This window comes from Pavona decussata, unplaced genomic scaffold (assembly GCF_977016875.1).
Source record: "Pavona decussata unplaced genomic scaffold, jaPavDecu1.1 SCAFFOLD_28, whole genome shotgun sequence".
NCBI classification, from domain to species: Eukaryota; Metazoa; Cnidaria; class Anthozoa; order Scleractinia; family Agariciidae; genus Pavona; species Pavona decussata.
In genome coordinates this window covers 99,953-122,474 of record NW_028145451.1, presented here as the reverse complement: position 1 = coordinate 122,474, position 22,522 = coordinate 99,953, and the positions used below count along the sequence as shown (strand labels likewise).

The 22,522-nt window shown below is 39.5% G+C and overlaps 2 protein-coding genes across 2 annotated transcripts in view; both read left to right on the top strand.

The window, feature by feature from the left end:
* Positions 1 to 22,522, top strand: part of LOC146484928 (guanylate-binding protein 6-like) — a 136,955-nt gene that overhangs the window by 21,018 nt on the left and 93,415 nt on the right. The gene's annotated exons all lie outside the window — the stretch shown is intronic.
* Positions 1 to 22,522, top strand: part of LOC146484932 (guanylate-binding protein 6-like) — a 34,366-nt gene that overhangs the window by 5,493 nt on the left and 6,351 nt on the right. The window contains exons 2-8 of the mRNA XM_085103771.1: positions 546 to 612; positions 7,312 to 7,470; positions 14,366 to 14,523; positions 16,746 to 16,918; positions 18,018 to 18,195; positions 19,688 to 19,949; positions 21,266 to 21,561. Coding sequence (XP_084959897.1) covers positions 558 to 612; positions 7,312 to 7,470; positions 14,366 to 14,523; positions 16,746 to 16,918; positions 18,018 to 18,195; positions 19,688 to 19,949; positions 21,266 to 21,561 — 1,281 coding nt within the window. The 5' untranslated portion in view covers positions 546 to 557. The remainder of the gene's footprint in view (positions 1 to 545; positions 613 to 7,311; positions 7,471 to 14,365; positions 14,524 to 16,745; positions 16,919 to 18,017; positions 18,196 to 19,687; positions 19,950 to 21,265; positions 21,562 to 22,522) is intronic.

Below are 22,522 nucleotides of genomic sequence, written 5' to 3'. Positions count from 1 at the left end.
CCTTTCAGCTAAAACTGGGGCTGATCTATTCGAAACTTAAAACACCTACCATTAACTCAGTTCTGATCAGAAATCGTTTGTCTCTACAGAAAACGGTCAGGAAAGTTTTGATTAAAGCCGCTGCCTTGTTTAAAGGTACGTGAACGTTAAAATGTATTGTCATGTTCACCATGAGTGTTCTGGATCCTGTTGTCTTGATAGAATTGTTCAGGTAACCAAGAAATATTCGTTAAAGGGCGTGTACTTGAAAAACCTGACTGTATGGAGTTGACTGAGGAAGAAATTCGACAAATTGCCCAATAGGAGAATACATTCCTGGTGACTTTTAGATTCGCGAATAATTAACAAGTAAGGAAGCCTCAACTGTGCTCTGTTCTTTTGTAAAACAGGCGGTAAGCGGCTAGAGCACGAAAGAAGTCGGTAGTGGGAAACACGAGACGTAGTCGAGTGTTTCTCCCTCTCCTAGTGTATATTTTCACAATGAGAATAGTACAAGTTAGTTGAATTTATTGTGTTGACATTATTCTTTTGCTTGGAATTTTCAGCAAGAGATTCAAATGATGAATACTAGCAAGACAGTGAGTACACCGCTACAGCGGACGGGTTATAACGGTAAAGGATCGTTATTTATCTCCCACCAAAATTTACCTTAAAGTAATCAAACCCGTAATAGAAACACTGAAGGATCTTAAAAAACAGAAAGCCGTCACGATAGAAAGTTAATTTTTGCCACTTTGAATACTGGAAACTCCTATTTCTAAAAAAAAAAAAAAAAAAAATGGGTATAGATGTCAAATCCAGTGAACACTGACCTACTGCAAAATTCTTCCCAGATTATTTTCTAAACTGATTTTTGTCCAGATATTAAGAAAGGTGGAAAATTTCAAAGTTCAGCACTGGAGAAAACCCATTCCTCCACCTCCTGGGTAGAATGTTTGTCCTGGTGAGCCCTAAATTTAACTCTTTGACTGTCGGTTCGAGAGTTACGTACTACCGATTTCATTTAAAATTAAAAGGATGTTACTAAAACCAGGAACGGGGAACGGGGAACGGGGAACGGGGAACAGGGAACGGGGAACGGGAGTCTGGGAACGAGTGTACAGCGATAATCCCAATAAGAATTCAAAATAGGCTATTTATTGCAGCTTTAAAGGGGGGTTAAAGGTTTATCTTGGATTTTTTTGGAAGACATTCAGGGTTACGTTTCATAACAGGAATTAAGAGTTATTATCAGTAAATCAAAGAAATCTTGGCCACGGTAAAAAAAAAAATCGATTTCGCTCATACTTTGTCAGTTTGAAGGCCTAGGTAAGTAACTGTAGGATATACAATTAGTACGGCAAGCTCGGATTTCACCTCGCGAAAACTCTAAATTTTACACTTTGCAGCTTCTCGCCTACAGACGTTCACATAGCTGCGACTCTTTCCTAGCCGGTATAATTGAATACATTGATTCTTCGTCAGTCAAAACAAAGCAATTACGTTCATCTCTGCTCATTGGTGAACGAATTAACTGAGCTCGGATTAAGCAGACACTCTTTTCTCAATTACGCAAAAGTAAAATAATCCAAACCCAGCGAGGAAAAAAGCTGACCGGTTGTGGCTCAAATGCTCTGATATTTTAACAAAACACAGTTGATTTTTAGTTTTGCCTCTTTAAATCTTTAGGATCTAGCAGCGCTTTTGCACGAACCCGATCAAATTTCAATAAAATTACAATTTAGCGCCCTTGAAATCTACAACTGTACAGCGCGTATAAGAGAACAATGCAATAGAGTCCTTAAGTGATGACGTCATAAAAACTAAATTTATGAAATTATGGGATTTGTTAGTATACTCGGAAAAGGCATGATGAAAAATACCTACTTGCCAAAAAATCAGCATCTTATTGCAATTTGTGGGCGAGATATTAGCTCTGTTATGCCGTGATGACTCCATACAAATCCTTCTAATTTTGTCTCAGTTCCTAACGTTAGGAACTAAGACAAAATAAGATGCAATAAGATGCTGATTTTTGGCAAGTAGGCATTTTTCATGATGCTTCTTCCAATCATACTAACAAATCCCATAATTTCAAAAATTCAAATATTTGTGACGTCAAACTTTTAAAAGGACTCTATATTCGCTTTTAGTGGGAACCGGTTACTTCCGATTGGCTACCGAAGGCTGATAAAGCTTCTCATCCTTAATAAAATTAATTTAAATTGTTCCAGGTTGTATTACTATTCAAGTTAACCGTGGAACCTGGCACATCGTTAGGTAATACTTGATTTTAGAATATGACTTATTTTAAATCAACGGATGTAAATATTTGTTTGTAGCCAAGTCGCTCGTGCATGACACAAATTGGGCAGCGAGTGAGATTTAATTTCATCTCGTGGTAATTTTGGTGTTTTTTAGTTTGTTTTACCTGTGAATACAGCAGTTAACTTCAATATATATTTTTTAAAACGTTAAAAGAGTTTAAACCCTCTTTTTGTTGAAACTTTGGCCGAGGAGTTAATTTATTCTATCAGGAGCCGATAAGTCATGGGCTCCTGATTCTATTGTGCCTTTTTATGTAGAGTTGTAGATTTCAAAGGCGCTGAATTATAATTTTATTGAAATTTGATCAGCATCCGTGCAAAAGTGGCGCTACATCCTAAACCGCAAACCTTAATATCAATGACTGAACTGTCTATTTTTAATTCTTATCGGGATTACCGCTGTACACTTGTTCCCAGACTCCCGTCCCCCGTTCCCCGTTCCCGGTTCCCCGTCCCCGATTTTAGTAACATTCAAATTAAAATCCTCCCCTGAAACTGCATTAATAGCGACATTCTGATGCCGTGAAAACTATTTTCATATCATCTTCTGAAAACAAACCCAAAGGAATTATCGTCTTACCAGGATTCAATCCTGGTAAGACGATAATTCCTTTAGGCTTGTTTTCAGAAGATGATATGAAAATCGTTTTCACGGCATCAGAATGTCGCTATTAATGCAGACGCCACTTTCAAATTTCACTGTGTATGATTTATCTGTGAATGAATTCATGGCCTCACATTTTGTATTATCAACCTTTTTTATAACGTATTGTGTGAAGTTCAGACCTTACTTGAATTGTTTGGATACAACCCGTTCCTTCATTTTGTTAACTTTCATTGGATTTTATGAGTCAATGTCTGAGAAAACCGGGCAAAATCTGAAATAGCTGAAAGATGGGGGTCGGCCAAATCATTCCATACTAACATCATAGTTAGGTTAGGTGGACTTATGGATAAATTTACTAAAGTTTACTCTTCAAGTGTTTTGGTATAGGAGATATGAGATCCACTCTCCATCACCCCCTCAGGTCCTAGTTTTTCTGGTAAATTTGACCCAAATTTGACAGCCAGCAAAAACTGTAAAATTTAGCGAAGAGAGTTCGTGTTTTGTACCTGATATAAATGGTCATAGAACTTCTTGTAAAAAGCCAGAGATATGCGAAATAAGCAAAAGTCACTTTACAACATTTATTTTTGGAATACCTATATTTCGCATCTGCGAATGAGCAAGAAATTAGCCATTTTCGAACTCACGCAGAACACACAACTAAATCTTCAGCAACAATCGGATGCTAAAACCAAACACTCTTACCTTCCCTCTATCACAATCATCAATAATCTTTTTGGGCCATTCAAACAGCAAGATGCTTCACCACCTCCATTACTCCTACCACTCGTTGTCATGTACAGCACGACACGACGCAAGCAATGTGCCGATTAAGCCGCTCTTGGATTCCACATTGGATTTCTCCACGGTTAAATATATGCAGTCGACTAAAGTGGTCCCAAAACATCAGAACCTCTTTTTGGCAAATTTAACAGAAGGAAAATTTTAAAAGAAATACGAACTAAACAGAACGACGCCATCTTGAGTTGGATTGCTCTCAAGGGACTGGGACCTACTTATTTTTACTTTGGGTAGGGAGGGGACAGGGAAGAACCTATCGCCGGCGCATTGTTGCTAGAAACGTCTGTTTCATGCTGTTTGTCGCGATAAACAGCTCAAGATCTGAACAAATAATGACATGAACGAATCATGCTCAAAATAGAACCAGCAGAACCGCGCAATAGCGTGAAAAAATAACTTTATTGGATTTTTTTTGAGCGCGCGGCTTTTGATGTACATTTCCACCGTCAAGATATCAGAGATATCCAACTCCCGCGTTCTTCGAAACTCGATAAAGCACGCTAAAGCATGAACAACTAGAATTTTTGAATTTAATAACAAAAATTGCAATGCCTTTATAAGAAAGTTTCCGTTTAGTAACTTCGAAAGAAGTACCGTTATTTGACACTTGTACTACATAACACTAGTAAAACAAATCTCTGTACAATGTATAAACAAACTGATCACAGTTATTACTCAATAAATTGACCCTCCTAGGTTAATCTCTCTACTCGACACGCTCCCCTCTGAATCACTGAGGAAAGCTGAAATATGATCTCTACCTTTACCGCAAGGCAATCAGATTGGATGTGTGAAATAAGTAGAAACAGCGTCGTGGAATTGTTCTACCTTTAAACTAAACTGCGTAAAACTAAAGATAACTGACGGAAAATCTGCGCTTGATATTTAGAAAAAAGAATTTTCCTTGCAGATCCCCTTTGGGTTGGAATTTCCTTTTTCCTATAGATAACTGCCTTTTCCAAGGTATGTTTGTTTTTGCTTCCGATCTTTTGTTTACTTATTTTGAACTTTGCTAGTTCCGTTGGTCTGTCAATGAACACATGTCGTGAAGCGAAATATTTACCTAGGAGCCCTCACTGAATACGTCATTTGTTTTTAATAAAAGCGTTGGACTTATCATTCCGGCTTGCCATGTACACCAGAAGGCCCTTAGGAGTATGCGCTTTTTGGTTATAAAAGCTGCTGTTGAAAAGTTACACAACAAATTAACAAAAAATTAGGTTTGGCTGTATTATATCTCCGCTTTGATACCTTGATAAATATGATAGGAGACGGGAAGGAGGAGCTGCCGGACCGTCAAGAACGCTAATCAGAGAATAAACAAATAACATCAAGTTAACGTAGAATCTGCAACGCCTAACTCTTAAACTCTACTGGAATCATCACAAAATTGTCTCCGGGTCGAATAAATAAAGAAGTTATATATCGGTCCAAGGAAACAGTAATCTTACTATTAATTCAAAACATTCACCTTAAGCTTGCCCTCAAATTTTGAGGTAGCATCCTCCACTTTAAATCTGCTTGAATGGCCTTTTCGACGAGTGTTTATAATACACAGCGCTGAAACAATATTTCAAATGTTGATTTCAATTGAATGAGATGTTTGTTACATCATAACAAAACAACGCATTTGATAAATAAGCAGAGATTTCCGAACTGATAAGAAACTACACGTAAGGTGAAAATACCTTAAGGTAACATATAAAGAGTAAATTAATTACCAAAAAAGGTGAATTGCGAGAAAATAATTTAAATATTGGCTTATTGTACATACCGGATCCTATTGGAACTGAAACTTGAAACTCCTGGTATATTTCTTCCGACACCTGTTTGTTTACCCGACGAGGATTTTTTAATTTTTTCGCTTCACCTCTGTGAGATGGGTGAGAACAACTGGATTTTAACTACTGGTAATGTGTTGTTAATTCGTATTTGTGCTTTGGACATTTCGCTGGCTTCCTTTGATAGAGAATGCAATCCGGCGCGATTGAGAATAACATCAGCCTCGTTAATCCGTGTCCCTAAGCCTCGACTTCGATCGACTGACACCCAGATTAGTTACATAATCTGTTCAATCCTTTCTGCATGATTTTAGAGGAATAACATAAAGCTCATTTGGCGCGTATGGTGTTGGACCGCATACACTGACAACAGTTGAAAATAAGCAGCTCATTTTGCGTTGTACATTACGCTTCTTCTGAGAGCAATCTTCTGTCGCAAAAGACTGGAGCGAAGACCATATGTCACGTAATAAATGTAAATATGGTAAGAACAAAATTGTCATAAAATACTTTCGTACGTGTATAGTCTCTTACGATATGAAAGAATATGACGTTATTTTTTCGGATTTTTTCCCTTTGTATTGAAACAAAATAGAGTTTCTGCATGTGAATCTACAAACACGACTTCCAACTGGGGTACGGTATTGTTTCTCTAAATTACTCTTGTGTTTTTGGCTCTTATTTGATTTGTTGTAATCCCGTCTTTGACAGTACAAGACAGCTTGACCCAGAAACTTCACCTAATATAATCAAAGCCCACAAAATGCAAATTAAATTTCAGAACAATATTCCCTGCCCAGCAAGCATAACAACATGTAAGCAAGGAAAATGGTTGTAACTCTCGTTGGTATCTTCATATCCCAATAGTTTGTTATTCCTTGCCACTTACGGCATGAGCCTAAACCAGCCTTCCTTAAATCAAAAAGTTTACTTATGAAAAACAGCGTCAGTGGAACAATCACCCATGGCCAGCCTTGGCTAGCCCCTGGCTCCTTTACAACCAATCAACTAGTTCCCAGTCTATCCCGAGTGAACAAATTCAACATGGCGTCGTTTTGTTTATTTTCGCGTTTTCTTAATTTTCTTTCCGTTAAATTCGCAAGAGAGGGGATTTGAATTTTTTGTGGAACTAATTTGATCAACTGAATATTTTTAACTTAAGACAAACCCAATGCGAAATCCAGGAGCGGCTTAAACAGCACATTGATTGCGTCGTGTCGTGCTGTACATGACATCGAGTAGTAAGAGAAATGGAGGTGATGTAGCATCTTGCTGTTTGGATGGCCCAAAAAGATTATTGCTGATTTTGATAGATGGAAGGTAAGAGTGTTTGGTTTTGGCATCCAGTTTTTGCTGAAGTTTTAGTTGTGTGTTCTGCGTGAGTTCGAAAATGGCTAATTTCTTGCTCATTTGCAGATACGAAATATAGGTATTCCAAAACTAAATGTTGTAAAGTGACTTTTGCTTATTTCGCATATCTCTGGCTTTTTACAAGAAGTTCAGTGCCCATTCATATCAGGTACAAAACATGAACTTCGTTCGCTAGATTGTACAGTTTTTGCTGGCTGTCAAATTTGGGACAAATTTACCAGAAAAACTAGGACCTGAGGGGGTGATGGAGAGTGGATCTCATATCTCCTATACCAAAACACTTGAAGAGCAAACTTTAGTATATTTATCCATAAGTCCACCTAACCTATCTATGATGTTAGTATGGAATGATTTGGCCGACCCCGATCTTTGACCACCTGCCTGGTTTTCTCAGACAATAACTCTTATATCGGTATAGTAGGCTCTTTTTGATTTTAACCAACAGAACCCGACAACGCAGAGCAAGGACCATTGGCCATGCCTCTTTGTCTGCCAAATAATTATGAGTGGGACCCACAAACGAGAAAATGCATTAAAACAGGACCGAAACGTTCCTCGCTAAATGTAATCAAAGAAGCACTTGACGACCTCAGGAAGATTAAAGGTAAATAATAGGGATAACCTATAAACAACTAAGCAGAATCATAGGGTGCATTCTTTTGGGGCTACTCCTAGTTATTCTTTTTCCGGTTTAGGATTAACAGAAAAAATGGTATTTCAATTTCGAAAAGAACGCCTCTTAAATTTGGAAACGGAATACCCATGGCGGAGGTGACCTGAGAACTACTATGTCTGCGCACGCACTTGAGTGTCAGAGAAAATGGCGGCTTAACGTAGCCAAAAACTGTTTGCCATAACTACCAGCGTTTTGTCCATATCTTCCATTTTTCGGAACTCAGCGAAAATGAAGGAATTTAAAGAAGATGAAGGAAAACTTTTTGTCTTTTAAGTGCTTTGCACAGTGCAAGGCGTCGCCGAAAACATGCTCGTATCCAAGGTTTCGCCGAGGAAACCGTCTGACTTTATACCGAGAGTGATTTCCCAAAAGTGCGCGTATTCTGTCTATTCCAAGTAAACCGTATTTCATCCCGTCTGTTCATTCAGCTATCGAGAGCTTGACTATTCCGAAATAGTCAAAAAAAAAAAAAAGTACGCCCCCGTTTCAACCACAACTAACCATCATCCCGCTTAACTCAGTTGTTTTGTAATGTTCACGTGGACATATGAAATCGCTCTAAGTAATGTTATGTATTCGTTTCTGTTATCGCATTACAACAAAGTATAGGAATTTTCAGTTGCTGATTTAAGAAAGACATCGAAATGGATTAAGAAATTCATTGACTCAAAAGTGTCGGTTCGTGTGCCACTGTTAACCCTTTCGCCTTAGCCGGTCGCTGAAATTAAAGAAGCATAACAGAAAGCATGCAACATAATGTCAGTGGTTATGTCTGTTAATTTGTCGTGAAAACACATTATGCGAACTTGGAGTGATTATGCGTGATTCTGACAAATCATTTGTACAAATATTTGGCTAGTATGAGACAGAATTCGATCGTGACGCGAACGACCAATTCAACTACAGTTCAACGACAGTATATAACATCTAACTGTATTGCAACTGCGACAACGTATTTGATCATAATGGCTATTTAGTGACAATTGATAGCATATTTTTTCTAATTGATATTTATTATATATTTGGTTGGCGAAGTTGGAGAGGGTTATTGTTTTGTCATGGGGCTTACAGGGGTAAATACCAATTAAATCTCATAATAAATAATAGAGTATAGTTTAGTTTTGCCGTCAGGTAGCTATAAGGTTATGTTACAAATAATCCAAATAAAGATTCTTTCAGCGACTATGGAATCAAGTTGGAGTTATTCTTACAGTTGACCCACCTGAAAATACTCCTTTAAGTATTGTGTAAATTGACAATAAATGAAGGTGTGGTCAATCGAATCTTCTTCTTCGCAATATACACAGGTACTGTCTTGTCTGATTCCAAAACGAGATATTTTTTTTGTGTAATGACAATCCTATGGAGAAATTTGAACTGAATTTCTTCAATTTTTTTTATGTCAAACCAGTTCCTTTTCCTCCGCATTAGCTTTATATACATTTAGCTCCTGTCACCATTTAGCAATAGAAATAATGGGGAATCCTCGAAAAAAACATCTTTTGAAAAGCCGCCCCAACTTCTTGCTTTAGCTGACAAAAGGTACGTCAAAAAGTTGGTTTTGCAGCTCTTTGGAACTCTTCGTAATTAAGAAACTGTGTATTACCTACAGCACAAATTACTATCAACGACTCACTCTGAAAAGCTGGTTTAGCCGTTGCCTACAACTACCTGCACCATACAAACGACTTATTGACAACGACAACGAAACAGACAAACAATAGACATTTTACTAACAATAGACCCATGGACTTTTGACTAAGAAAAGACGGATTGAAACGCACCAATCACTTTTTACAGTCTTTACAGCCAATAACATCACGGCTTACTGACAAACGACCAATGACATCTGGACTTCGTTGACCAATCAGGTTAACAACCAGAGACGTATATACCACCTACTGACGTTCCACAACTCACTTGACTCTGAAGATGACTTCCGCTCAGGTTGTCGAAACGTCAGTCAAAGTCACCACAAACAGTCCTTCTCAGGACTAAACTCACCCGGATGATCATAATTTACGTACTTATGTGTATTATCACTGGACGAAAAAATGGATTTGGTCCAAATTTGCTCTTAGTAATTACCCTTTGAAAAAGGGTAATACGCTGTTAAAGAATGGTTATCCATCCACTAAAATTTCTTTGTTCTTAAACAGAATCGTCTCCGGCCTGTCCATGTGTAGTGTTTACATGCGTGTTTAGAGACACTTCGTGTCGATTATATGACGATCCTGGGCATGGCGTGCTTGGTGAAGTGTGATTAAAAGCTCTTGAGTTTATCCGTGTTTATCTTCATTAAGAATGGGCCATCACCACATTTGGCGACGAGGATGGGATTCCGAAGTGGTCTATGATTAAATTCGTAAAGAAGTTTTGCCAAGATAATCCAAATGTCAGCGACTGGAGAGCAAGCGAGCGAGTCGAACACATCGTCCACTAACCCCGGTGGGGCGACTGTGAAACAAGTCTTAGAAGTCCGTGGCCTACCTTGCTTCGACCCCAAGGGTGAGCCAAATTCACTGTCAGTTCGATGGAAGCTGTGGAAGCGAGCTTTCAACCTCTACGTGGCATCGAAAGGCGTGACAAACGATAGACAGAAAGTGGCGTTGTTGTTACACACAGGAGGTATGGCATTACAAGAAGTCTTCTACACTTTGGTGCCTGAAGACCTAGAAACCACTTTCAACGATTGTTTAACAGCCCTTGATGGTTATTTCACGCCTAAAGTCAATGTTCCTTTTGAGCGTCATCAATTTCGTCAAATGCAACAACTGGATGTCTACCGATCAATTTGTTTGCCGTTTGCGTCAGAAGGCTATATCATGTGAATTTCCTAATCAGGATGAAGCAATTCGGAATCAAATCATTGAAAAATGCAGAGATCCAAAACTTCGGCGGAAATTTCTCGAGAAAGCAAGTGGTGCAACCTTGACTGTGCTGCAGGAAACCGCAAGGATTCACGAAGCCGTCGACACTCAGATGCAGTCTATGGAAAGCCGTGAGCCAGATCAACGGGTGAATGCTATGAAGCATCAAGGAAAAGGAAAGAATGGAAAGAAGTATGCTGATAAGAAACGTGGAGAAAAGAAATGTTACAGGTGTGATGGAACTGGACATCTTGGGAGAGACAAGAGTTGTCCAGCACTTGGAAAAACCTGTAGTAAGTGTGGTTTTCTCGGTCATTTTGCTGTTTGTTGTAAGTCCAAGGTGCCCAAGAAGCGTTCAAGTGAAAAGCACCGCGCTGATGGGGCTAATCAAGTTACAGACAAACCAGAAGAAGATTATTATGCTTTTGTTTTGAAGGGTGGCAATGACTCAATTGGAGTTGTTGATCTTTGTGTTGGAGGTGTGCAGGTGGAGAATGTTCTTATTGATTCTGGTGCAACATGTAACATTGTGGATCGTGCTACATGGGAGATTTTGAAGCAAAAAGGGGTGCAGTGCCAGTCCCGGAAATGTGAAAAGAAGCCGTTTGCATATGGCCAAACCAAACCAATTGAAGTGGTTGGAACATTCCAAAGTGAAATTTATTGTGAGGAGTCTGGAGAAATGTGTGTGGACGAGTTTACTGTTGTTGAAGGTCATGGTAAAGCTCTGCTTGGAAAGGATAGAGCTGAAAAATTGAATGTGTTAAGAGTTGGACCGCCAAACTTGCCTCAGGCGCACTCAATCACAAGTGAAGGGAACTCTGTGGACATTGTCAAGAAGTTTGCTGATGTGTTTACTGGAGTGGGTAGATTAAAGGATTATCAGCTGAAACTGCATGTCAATAAAGATGTTAAGTCTGTCGCACAACCAGTCAGAAGAATACCCTTTGGTTTGAGGGAGAAAGTTGACAAGAAGCTGGATGAACTTGTAAAAGAGGACATTATTGAAGAGGTACCAAGTGGTCCAACTGAGTGGGTCTCACCACTTGTGGTAGTACCAAAGCCGGACGGAGAAATCCGCATCTGCGTGGACATGAGGAAAGCCAATGAAGCAATTGAAAGAGAACGGCATCCGATCCTCACGGTTGAAGAGGTTCTGCACGAATTGAATGGGTTTACAGTGTTCAGTAAATTAGATTTGAAGTGGGGCTTCCACCAGGTAGAACTTGATGCAGAATCACGTCGAATTACTACGTTCATTACTCACAGAGGTCTTTATCAATATAAGAGGCTAATGTTTGGAATTACCTCGGCTCCAGAAAAGTACCAGAAGATTGTCAAGGACACACTGGTGGGCTGTAAAGGAGTTGCAAATATTGCTGATGACCTAATCATCCATGGATGTGGCATTCAGGAGCACGACGAGAATCTGTTAGCTGTCCTTCGCCGCCTCAAGGAATGTGGCTTGACCTTGAATGAGAAGAAGTGTCAGTTTAGGCTTCCAAAGTTAACATTCTTTGGACATGATCTAAGCAGTAAAGGAATTTCACCCAATGAAGAGAAGGTAGCTGCAATTCAAAATGCCAAGGCTCCACAAACTACCGTAGAAGTTAGATCTTTCCCGGGGCTAGTGCAGTATTGTGCCAAGTTTTTACCAGATTTAGCCCAAGTTGCCGAACCGCTCAGAATGCTTACAAGAAAGGATCAGCAGTTTGTATGGGGAGAGGCCCAACAGAAATCTTTTCAGAAATTGAAAGATCTACTAATCAGAGCAGAAACACTTGCTTACTTCAGAAATGAATGCAGAACACGGATCGTTGCTGATGCTGGTCCCACTGGTATAGGAGCTGTCCTAACTCAGCTGCAAGATGGCAGGTGGAGAGTTGTTTCATATGCGTCAAGAAATCTTACTGATGTGGAAAGAAGATATTCACAATCAGAGAAAGAAGGTCTTGCATTGGTATGGGCTTGTGAGAGATTCCAGCTGTATGTTTTTGGCCGAGAGTTTGAGTTGGAAACTGACCATAAACCTCTACAGGACATCTTCAACAAGTCCTCTAAACCTTCTGCTAGGATGGAGCGATGGGTCCTTCGCCTGCAAGCCTACAATTTTAATGTGATCTATCGTCCTGGCAAGACTAATATTGCAGATGCCCTTTCAAGATTGAACACTATGGACCAGAAAGATTGCAGTGGCGAGGAAGCTGACTTTGTTAAAGTTGTAGCGCAAGAAAGCACACCAGGAGCTATGACTGCAAGGGAAGTGGAAAGGGAATCTGAAAATGATCCTGAACTGTGTAGTGTTAGACACTATATACAAACCGGAGATTGGTCACAGTGTAAACTGCCTTATTACACTAGTGTGAAAAATGAACTTTGCATACTGGGAAAGTTAGTGATGCGTGGAACGAGAATGGTTATTCCCCAAAGCCTCAGAAGTGAAGTGCTGCGCTTAGCACACAAAGGCCATCAAGGAGTCGTGAAGATGAAAAATCGGCTAAGAACCAAAGTCTGGTGGCCCAAAATGGACCGTGATGCTGAACAAGTTTGCAAAAATTGTCATGGATGTCAAGTAGTGGGAGAATTTCTTGCACCTGAGCCAATGCAACGAGTAGAACCACCATCAGGACCCTGGCCAGATGTGGCTATTGATGTCCTAGGACCATTTCCCTCTGGAGAGAACTTACTGGTAGTAGTGGATTACAACAGCCGATTCTTTGAAGTAGTTATCATGCGTTCAACCATATCTCAGAAGATGATCGAAGCGCTGATGCCAATCTTTACGCGGTATGGTTACCCATTCAGTCTCAAGTCGGACAACGCATCTCAGTTTGTATTAGAAGAATTTGAAAGTTCCCTAGCTAGTCATGGGGTCCAACACCGAACATCTCCACCTTTCTGGCCTCAAGCTAATGGAGAAGTGGAGCGACAGAACAGAACATTGCTAAAATCACTTAAGATAGCTGAAGCAGAGGGAAAGAAGTGGAAGGATGAGTTGGACAAATTTTTTGTTGGCGTATAGGACAACCCCTCACAGTAGCACAGGAGCAACCCCAGCGTTTATGATGTTTGTAAGAGAACTGAGGACCAAGCTACCTGAACTACGTCCCAACAAAAGTGTTCTGGACGAAGGCATTAGAGACCGTGACTGCAGTCGGAAGCTTACAGAAAAAATGTACGCTGACAGACGACGCCATGCTGCGGACAACCCAGTGGCTCCTGGAGATACAGTTCTGGTCAAGAACACCAAGCTAGCAGGAAAGTTAGCTCCCAAGTTTGAGCCCAAGCCTTACATTGTCCAGACAAAGGAAGGGCAAGAATTAACCCTCAAATCGTCTGATGGCGTAGTGCAACGAAGAAACAGTTCATTTGTCAAACCGTACAGAACCCCAGAAGAGCCTGAAAGCTCCACCACAGCTGAAACCACAGCAGATCCAGTAGTATCGGCTTCTGCTGCCGACGCAACAGTTACTATGGAGACAAGGAGCAGACCTTCCCGATCTGTACGGATGCCAGCTAAATTTAAAGACTTTGTTCTGGATTAGTGATCAGTTTCAAAAGACATTGCAGTGTTACAGTGTTTAGATTGTTTACTTGCTTTGAGACTTAAGTTTTGAACTTTCTTTATTTTGAAGTTTCTTTATTTGCTGTTGCACATGTAAGTTAGCTTTTTCACAGGCAAAGGAAGGGAATGTAGTGTTTACATGCGTGTTTAGAGACACTTCGTGTCGATTATATGACGGTCTTGGACATGGCGTGCTTGGTGAAGTGTGATTAAAAGCTCTTGAGTTTATCCGTGTTTATCTTCATTAGTAATGGGCCATCACCACACCATGCATCTGCACTTTTGAATTGGAATTTAATTTTATTTTTGTGAAGAAAGATAGTGTATCCCTATAGAAATTTGGTAGTTTTGAATCTAATTTCCAATTTTCATTTTTATTCATGTTCAGGTCCAGTATGTGTGGTATCTGTGGCAGGAACATACAGGCAAGGGAAGTCTTACGTGTTGGCCGAAGCTTTTGATCAACCAGGAATATTTCCTCTAGGGCATGAAATGCTTCCTGAGACTATGGGAATCTGGTATTGGATTGTACCTGAAAAACACCAGGTTTGAGAATTTAAAATTAAATGGCCCAGGCATGAAATAGCGAATTCAAGTACCTTTTATCGCCAGAGATTGTCTGTTTGGCGGATAATCTCCTTTGAGCAATAGCCCTCGTCTTTTCTTATTGTCCAAGTAAAAGTTAAGAAAAGCACGTTTATTATAAACAAGTTTGGAGTAATATTTTCTTTAGTGATCCAATCATTTATTTTAGTATATTCTCAGCTCCGACTATTGCATTTCTAGCTCTCTAATTGGCTCAAAAACTCCGACTATGAGCCATTAGTCGGAGTTTTACCTAATATGGAAAATAGTGCGCCAAGTTTAAAAATTTTCCGCACGAAGTTTTTAACTTCAGCTCTCCATAATGACCGATACTGGCAGGTTTCAGGAGCTGTCTCCCACTAAACTTCAAGAGATACTAGACAATGCTGTTCCAGAAAAAACGAAGAAAGCCACAAAGTTCGGCATGAACATATTTAATGGTACGTATCTGGGAGTTTTACTCAAAAACTAGCAACAATTGTTTACGTTCACTGTCGATATTTTGATAATTTTATAACTGCGTAACAACGACAAAAATTCACACCTTGTTATTTACAGAATGGCTGTCAAGTACTGTTGCTTCAAAATTTTCGAAACGAATTGAAGACATGTCCAAAGAGGAGCTAAATGAATGCCTTAAATGTTTCTACACCTCCGCAAGAGAGACAGCACGTATTACAAAAACACATCCATGAAGTCCATTCGAGCCACCATAGATCGCTTTCTTCGCTCGCCACCAAACAACAAGTCTTTTTCTATCATCTCCGACGCTGTGTTTACCGAAGGCAATAAAATTTTCGATGCCTTTGTAAAGGATCTCAGAAAGACGGGTAAAATAGCTGGAATTGTCCTCAAGAAAGCAGTGTCAAAAGATCAAATCCAGAGGCTCCATAGAACAGCAGAAGAAGATGTCACACGTTCTCAGTGATTTTGTCTCAGCCGGAGCCTCTGAAGCTTCCCCATGCACTGGTATCTCTGCAGCTGAGAAAGAAAACGAATGCCATGGCCAGCAAGAACGGCAACCTCAAAGTGAAGGGACAGTTTCAGTCCAAAATCAGTTCGTAAATACCGAGGTTCGGCAAAGCGAGCGAAGAAGCTTTCCGCAGGTTTTCTTCAACTGCAATGTCCAAGTTCACAACTATTACGGAGGCGGAGAATTAGGAAAATCTTCCTGAACTTTGAACACTATTTCACCACTTGAAAGCGTCCGAAGCCGTCTCTTTTCCTTGCATTTGAACGGTTGAATATTTCAAGGTTGATTTTCGTTAACAGTTGACCACAGTTTGTCATTTGTGTAGCTGTCAAATTTCATTCAGCTCATCCAGTGATGTAATAATCAGGTGACCGCGGCGCGCGTGTGACCGGAAGTTGTATGCTCTTTTGACCACTTTGTAAAATTGTTGAAATAAAAATCGGCGACAAACACCTGATTTGAGAATATACTAAAACAATTATTCCATTCTACCTTGTTGGATATGAAGTGATCATAACCAACTCGCGCTACGCGCTCGCTGGATATTTATCACTTCATATCCAACGCGGTCTCATGGAATAATTGTTATATATCTAAATGTGCAGTCTAAAAGGTTAAGTGAAGTAAAATAAGACGAATTGGCTTAAATCAGTAAAGCACAGGCTTAATTATCATAGTCAAGATAACTGCTGTTTTACGAAAAAGCGCTTCTCAAAATAAATAATTTCAATTATTGGTAAAATTGAGATTGGACTATGAAAGAAACAGAGGTTCCAAGCGATAACATTGAAGCAAAGCACTTAAAACGTTGTCTTCTGTGTACTCAGATCGATTGGCAGTCTTTTAAAGGCATATTAAGCGGATGTAGTGTGATCTGATCTGCTCGGATGCTTTAGATCAAAGTCGCAGAGAGATGCAGGAAACTGAATGTTATTTCTCAAATTTTTCAGCCGTTGTTGGCTTTAAGAAAATGCTAGCTGACCTTACTTCGCATTTGTATCGAAATATTTGCCATCATCGAAAACTGAATCGAGTTTTCCATTGTTAAGAAATTTGAGCTGACATTTCAGTGTCGAAGAAAACTTGTAAGATTTTTCTTCAAAACTAAACTCCGAATATCCGAGGCGACTAATGTCTCCCGAACAGATATCCACCAAGATCAATTTGGATGCCCTAATATTTATAATTTATTTGTGTATTTATCTGTTAGGATTCTAATGGCCGGGAGATCACTGTGGTTTTGCTGGATTCGGAAGGAATTGAGTCCGCACTCAGCGAAGGTTTTGATGATCACCAAATCTTCACATTAACTGTTTTGTTGGCCTCGGTGCTCATATACAATTCTCAGGGTGTGCCGACAAGACACAATGTTGAAAGCCTTAAGTATCCTTTTCATCAAAATTTCTTTTTCTGTTTTCCAATTTTTTTTCCTGTCCCTTCGCTTTAAGTCTCTGCGCAGTTTAGCGCGTAAGGGATTAAGTTATGACTTTTAGTCAACCATTGCAACGCCAGCGCAATTGAAAAGAACACCTAATTTTGCTATGTTTAAATTTTTGAATAAACAACAAACCTCTCCGCCCCTTTACTTTTTCCGCAGTAATTTTTTCTCCGAAAATTTAAAAGTTTACTAAGAAAATACACTATTCGACAGTTTAGCATGCAAAAGATTCTTTAATACATTATTAATTAAGTTACTTTACAACTATATCTGTCTCAGAATATGGCACTGACATGTACAGCTTACAATATTATATTTTAATACACTAAAACCTTAAACCACACCTCACACAATATAATTTAATATCTCCTTATCTATTACCCGATTTTCACCAAATTCACAGCAAATATCTCTCAGCTATAAACAAGCAGCTATTGAAAAGGACAGTTGCACAGAGAAAATCCTCTTGATCAAATTTAAGAAAACCCGAGGCTTCAAACCCACCCCCCCCCCCCCTCCCCCCCACACACACACACCCTTGTACGTCCAAGGGTTAAAGGTAAAAACTTTTCAATATATCGTAGCGTAACGAAAACGCTTCGGGGTGGGGAGGGGGTTTCCGACCATTGACAGCCAACAGTACAGCACGTGATAATTTATCCAAAACTGTTGTGAAATGAATGACATATATCAGCGAACAAAAATAGTTGAAGCAAAGTGATACAGTTCAGGAATAATTGCAATACTAAGACCGCCTACTTTTCAATAAAAGATAACTGTACACTTTCTGGATTCGATAACTATTCTTACTGAATGGTAAAATAAAAAAGTATAACACAGCAAACAAACAAAACGAAACCACCAAACAGTCATCGTTTTAGAGACTTACACCACTAAGCGATGATAAGAAATGGGTAAGAAGTCACCACTACATACCACATTGAAGACGTAGTAGGCGTATGACAGATATATAACTTTTGTCAATTTGTAAAAGTTAAACGTTTAAATTTCTGGTTAACTGTATGTTCTCTTAACTATATCAAGTTTTATCATCAAGCTTTCACAGAGAATTCGCACTCGGTCAGAGCCCAGTACTGATCACGGCGACAGAGACGTTGAGTTCTATCACAAAACGTTTCCTCATTTTATCTGGCTGCTTAGAGATGTAACACAGTCACTCCCAAGTGACTGCAAAGACATCAAGGACTACTTCTTAAAAAAGGTAACAATCTAAGTCAAATTAATCTGGTGTGCTTTTCGCTGGTTTAACCGGCACTTTAATAAATTTATAAATTCCTTCTAGTCTGAAATTTATATCGCCATATATATCACTGAATTTACCATAAACTAATAAATTGCAAAATTAAAGCCTTAGGCTTAATTGCAATTAATGCATGGTGCTGATCCTGTTGATGAGGATAATGCTATCATTAATGCTTATGGCTATATTTATGGGAGTAATCTGTTAATTGATTTTCGGTTACTTTAAAGGGACACAGTCACCTGGTGCAAACTGGCGCATTAGATGCCATTTCTAAGCTGATTTGCATATCACACTTCATCTGCAAGTCTCGCGCTGAGAAGCGCATCCTTTGAAAAATCTAAACAAACCTTGTCGAGTCGAAGTGTTTGCCAGTCAAAATTATTATAGTGATTATAGACCTAATGTCATATTAGAACACTCATTTTCTTGCTACCATGGAAAATTTACTGATGGACTTGTCCAGGGAAAGCCAAACGTCAACGAATACCTCTGAAGTCGAAGAATCATTGAATTGTTTATTTCGGTATCCGGTCGTGTGAAAAATTATCTCAGCTGTTTCTCCGTTTCACAGTGTTTGCATTAGAATCAAATTGAGTTCAAATATTAACGAATCGCCTGAACTGCAGTGTTAAGCGAAACGACTTTGTAGCGAAACTACCGGTATGCTTTATTTCTGCTTTCAATCATATATTTTGCGTTTATTATAATTTCGTTTCAACAACTTCTCCGTTATCTAAATTTAAGAACTAAACCCATGTCATTACAAAAACGCTTGCTCGACCCGTAGAAAACAAGGTTCTAATAGAGGTTTTCCTTGTCGAGGAGATAATCGACTGTGTACCGAAGCTTTTCTTCGTCTGAGCTCCAAACCAAGAAGCTATGACGCGAAGTTCGAATCGTTTACGAAGATTCCCTCCGGACGAAGCTTTCGCCAGGTTGAGAAAATGCGATTTTCCAAATATACATAATGGAGATTTGTTCTCCAGTGTTTTTGATTGATTTCTCTTGTTATATTGGTCAACGCAGGCGATTTCTTCCGCCCGGCGCCTTCACGTTTCCCATCTCTTCTTTTCATGTTCCGTTCGAGACGCGATCCATACAGTATCTAACCAAATATGATAAAATAATACCATAGGATGAGCAAAAGCATACTCAGAAACAGGTTTCCAGTAAAAGATTGAAAATCCAATAAGACATTGGGAAGATTGAAGCGGATTTCTAGATGTATTCGACGCGTACTTTTGATTTCGGGTTGAGGTGGACGTTTTTCAAAATTGACAAAACTAGTGTCCAGGTCAGCGCGGTCACAAAGGTGACTGTGTCCCTTTAAGTTATAATTACTGTACTATATATATATATATATATATATATATATATATATATATATATATATATATATATATATAAGTACAAGTTCGTTAAATTACATCATATTTCCTTCCCTTATCAGATTTTTAAGGAAGACGCCAATTCAGCGACTGTTCAAGCAGGCAGCCAGGTTGCTGAGAGCATCCTTCGCTTGTTTCCTGGTTTTGACGCTTTTATGTTGCCTCCTCCTTCCTGTAAGCCTGAGGATCTCCGACGCATTAATCAGGATAGAAGTAACCTAAATTCTGACTTCCTTAATGGCTTAGAAGACTTCAAGCGTCTACTAAAAACTACGTTGGCTCCAAAAAACAGCATCAATGGCGGAGAATTTGTCACTGGAGAAGGTATCATTACATACTTTTGGTGGCACGTGCTCAAACTCGTCCCCAAATTTAATTAATCTTCCAAAAACTCTACCCCCTTTTTAACTTATTCGAAAATATCTATAGTGGCATATTTTTTTTTGTGGAGAGTGGTGATCGAGGCAAAGGTTGAGAAGGTTTTCAGCAGCTATTCAGTTTTTCCTCGGTTTAAATTCAACGTTTCGTTTTATTGTTTGCGAAGTTGCTGTGGTAACGAAGCTTTTGCCTGTCAAGCCTCACAAAGGAACGTTACAACAATACTTTCGGAAAAGCCTCACACACTTTGTTAGACCTACAGTCGAACCTCCTTTAACAGCCACCTCTCCACAACGGCCACCTCTCTACAACGGCAACGGCCACTAAAGCGCGTCCCCAACTGCCAAAATAACCTCTCGACAACGGCCAATTTTTCAGCGACTGACGAAAACATCAAGAATGGTCACGAAATTCGACTTGTAATTTTTTTTGTATACGTAAGAACTTTTTCTTAGAACATACTTAGAACATAGCTCAGGCTGAGAGTCAGTTAAGAACATTTTTATTCTGCTCATGTGTTTTTAGACTACGAGTAGAAGTTGCTAATTTTGCTACAGTAAGCATGAACTTGTCACGATAAACATGTTGAACTTCCCGAAAAAAAGGTGTCGTGTTACACCCTTACCTCCCCATAACGGCCACCTCTCAGAGGTTCACCTGTATTTCCTAAGTGATATAGTTCAGTTTGTTGGGATTTCTGGCAGGTAATTAATTCAGTCACTGCACACTCAGTCAGTTTTTGCGTTTCAGGGCTTGTGCTCGGCTGCCTTATTTAACCCTATCTATACCGGGAAAGGGATTCTGCCCGCATCGACTTTGAACCTGACTAACCTTTTTCAATGTTTGAGGCCGGAAACCTCAGGGCTTGTTAAGAAAAGTTTGGAAAAATTTGATATGATTGGTTGGTGTTCATTGACTTTCATGTTACCATGGTAACCAATTTTCGAAAGGCATTTTTCTTTCAGAAAATGAAAAATCCTTTAAAAATGAAGTAAAATTACTTTTCTTACCGTAAACGTTTATGTTTTTAGTTCATTTATTAGTTTTGATTGCTATTCGTTCAATTTGGGCGCTTTCCTGAGAATTTGGGGAAAACCCTAAAATCAGAGATGGCCACCATTTGGCAGGAAGATCATTTGCGATCTTCAAAATGTAACTGAGTATGTCGATATCTGAAAGCAAGAGAAATAGAGGATGTTATGGAAGCTTAGTTTATGCACCGATGTAAATTTGCTACTGAATATACGTTTCAATTTAATTAGGTCTTGCTGCTTTAGTTGAGCTCTACATTGAGGCCATAAACACCCCTGGTGTCATTCCTGATGTTCAGAGTGCTTGGGAGGTTGTTGTTAAAACAAAATGCTCGGACGCTATAACGTCCGCTCTGAAGACTTATAAGGCAGTGCTCTCAGCGCAACTATCCAACGAACTGCCCTGTGACAACGATCTGATTCGCCTTAGTCACAATGCTGCCTTTGAGGAGTGCGAATGTGTCTTCATGTCGGAAGTGGCTGGGTTTGCAACGGAAACGGTGGAAAAGCATATGAGGGAGCTGAAGGTATGTTATTTCAATAGCCTTTCAGAGATGGTTATTCAACAATAATTCTAGAAACCATTTTATTGAATAATCATAATCAAGGTTTAATCCTATCTAGACCGGGCTATATTTTAACCTTGTACCCAGGATCTCTCCTCTTCCCGCGTCCTTGGGAACGAGTTATATTTTTGTCTCTTGTGACCGGGAAACGGAGGGGGAGGGGGGAGGGGGGAGGAAGGGGCCGATTCTGCCCCTACCCACTCCATAACTTCGCAACGATAGCAACTATGAAAATGATGCTTCAGGAATAGATACTACCTCAAAAGACGTTTCCTTTGAGGTCCGTAACGGGAAGTGATGACGTCACATCACGTGGTAATCAAATCATAATTGCTAAATGGCGGTCATCTTAAATCCGTAATCTTGGATTATTGACATGATAGAGTACGTACCATCCGACAGAAACATTTAAGTAAAGGTACATGTTGTTGAAAAACTCTCTAAGTATAAGGACTAAGAAATCGAAATAGTCCGAATGCCGACGATGCAAACAGGAACGGTGCTTGTTGTTATAGGAGCACTCGTTATCATTAGAAAAGAGGCTGGATAAGTAGGTTGAGAGGATCCCAGGATCAATCATCACCAGTGAGCTTTAAAAGGTGACTCTTCTCGGAACGGCTAATTTTCTGATGGAAGGCCGTCTTTCATTACGAATCGAAGGGAAATATTTACTACCGGAGGACCGTGGTTTGGCTCTGGTGCAAAAGGCAACAAATGGAAAAGCTAGCAACCAAAAACTACAATTTTTCTTTTTCACACTTTTAGCTGTATAGATATTTCATGTTCGCGCTTGTAATTCATCACTTGTCAAAGATTGAAGACTGGCAATCGAATGCTGACGTTTTAACCTTTTTTAACTTTTAACCAGAGAGCGCTTTAAATTATTATGTCTTCCCCTGGTTACTGGTCCATAATAAAATAT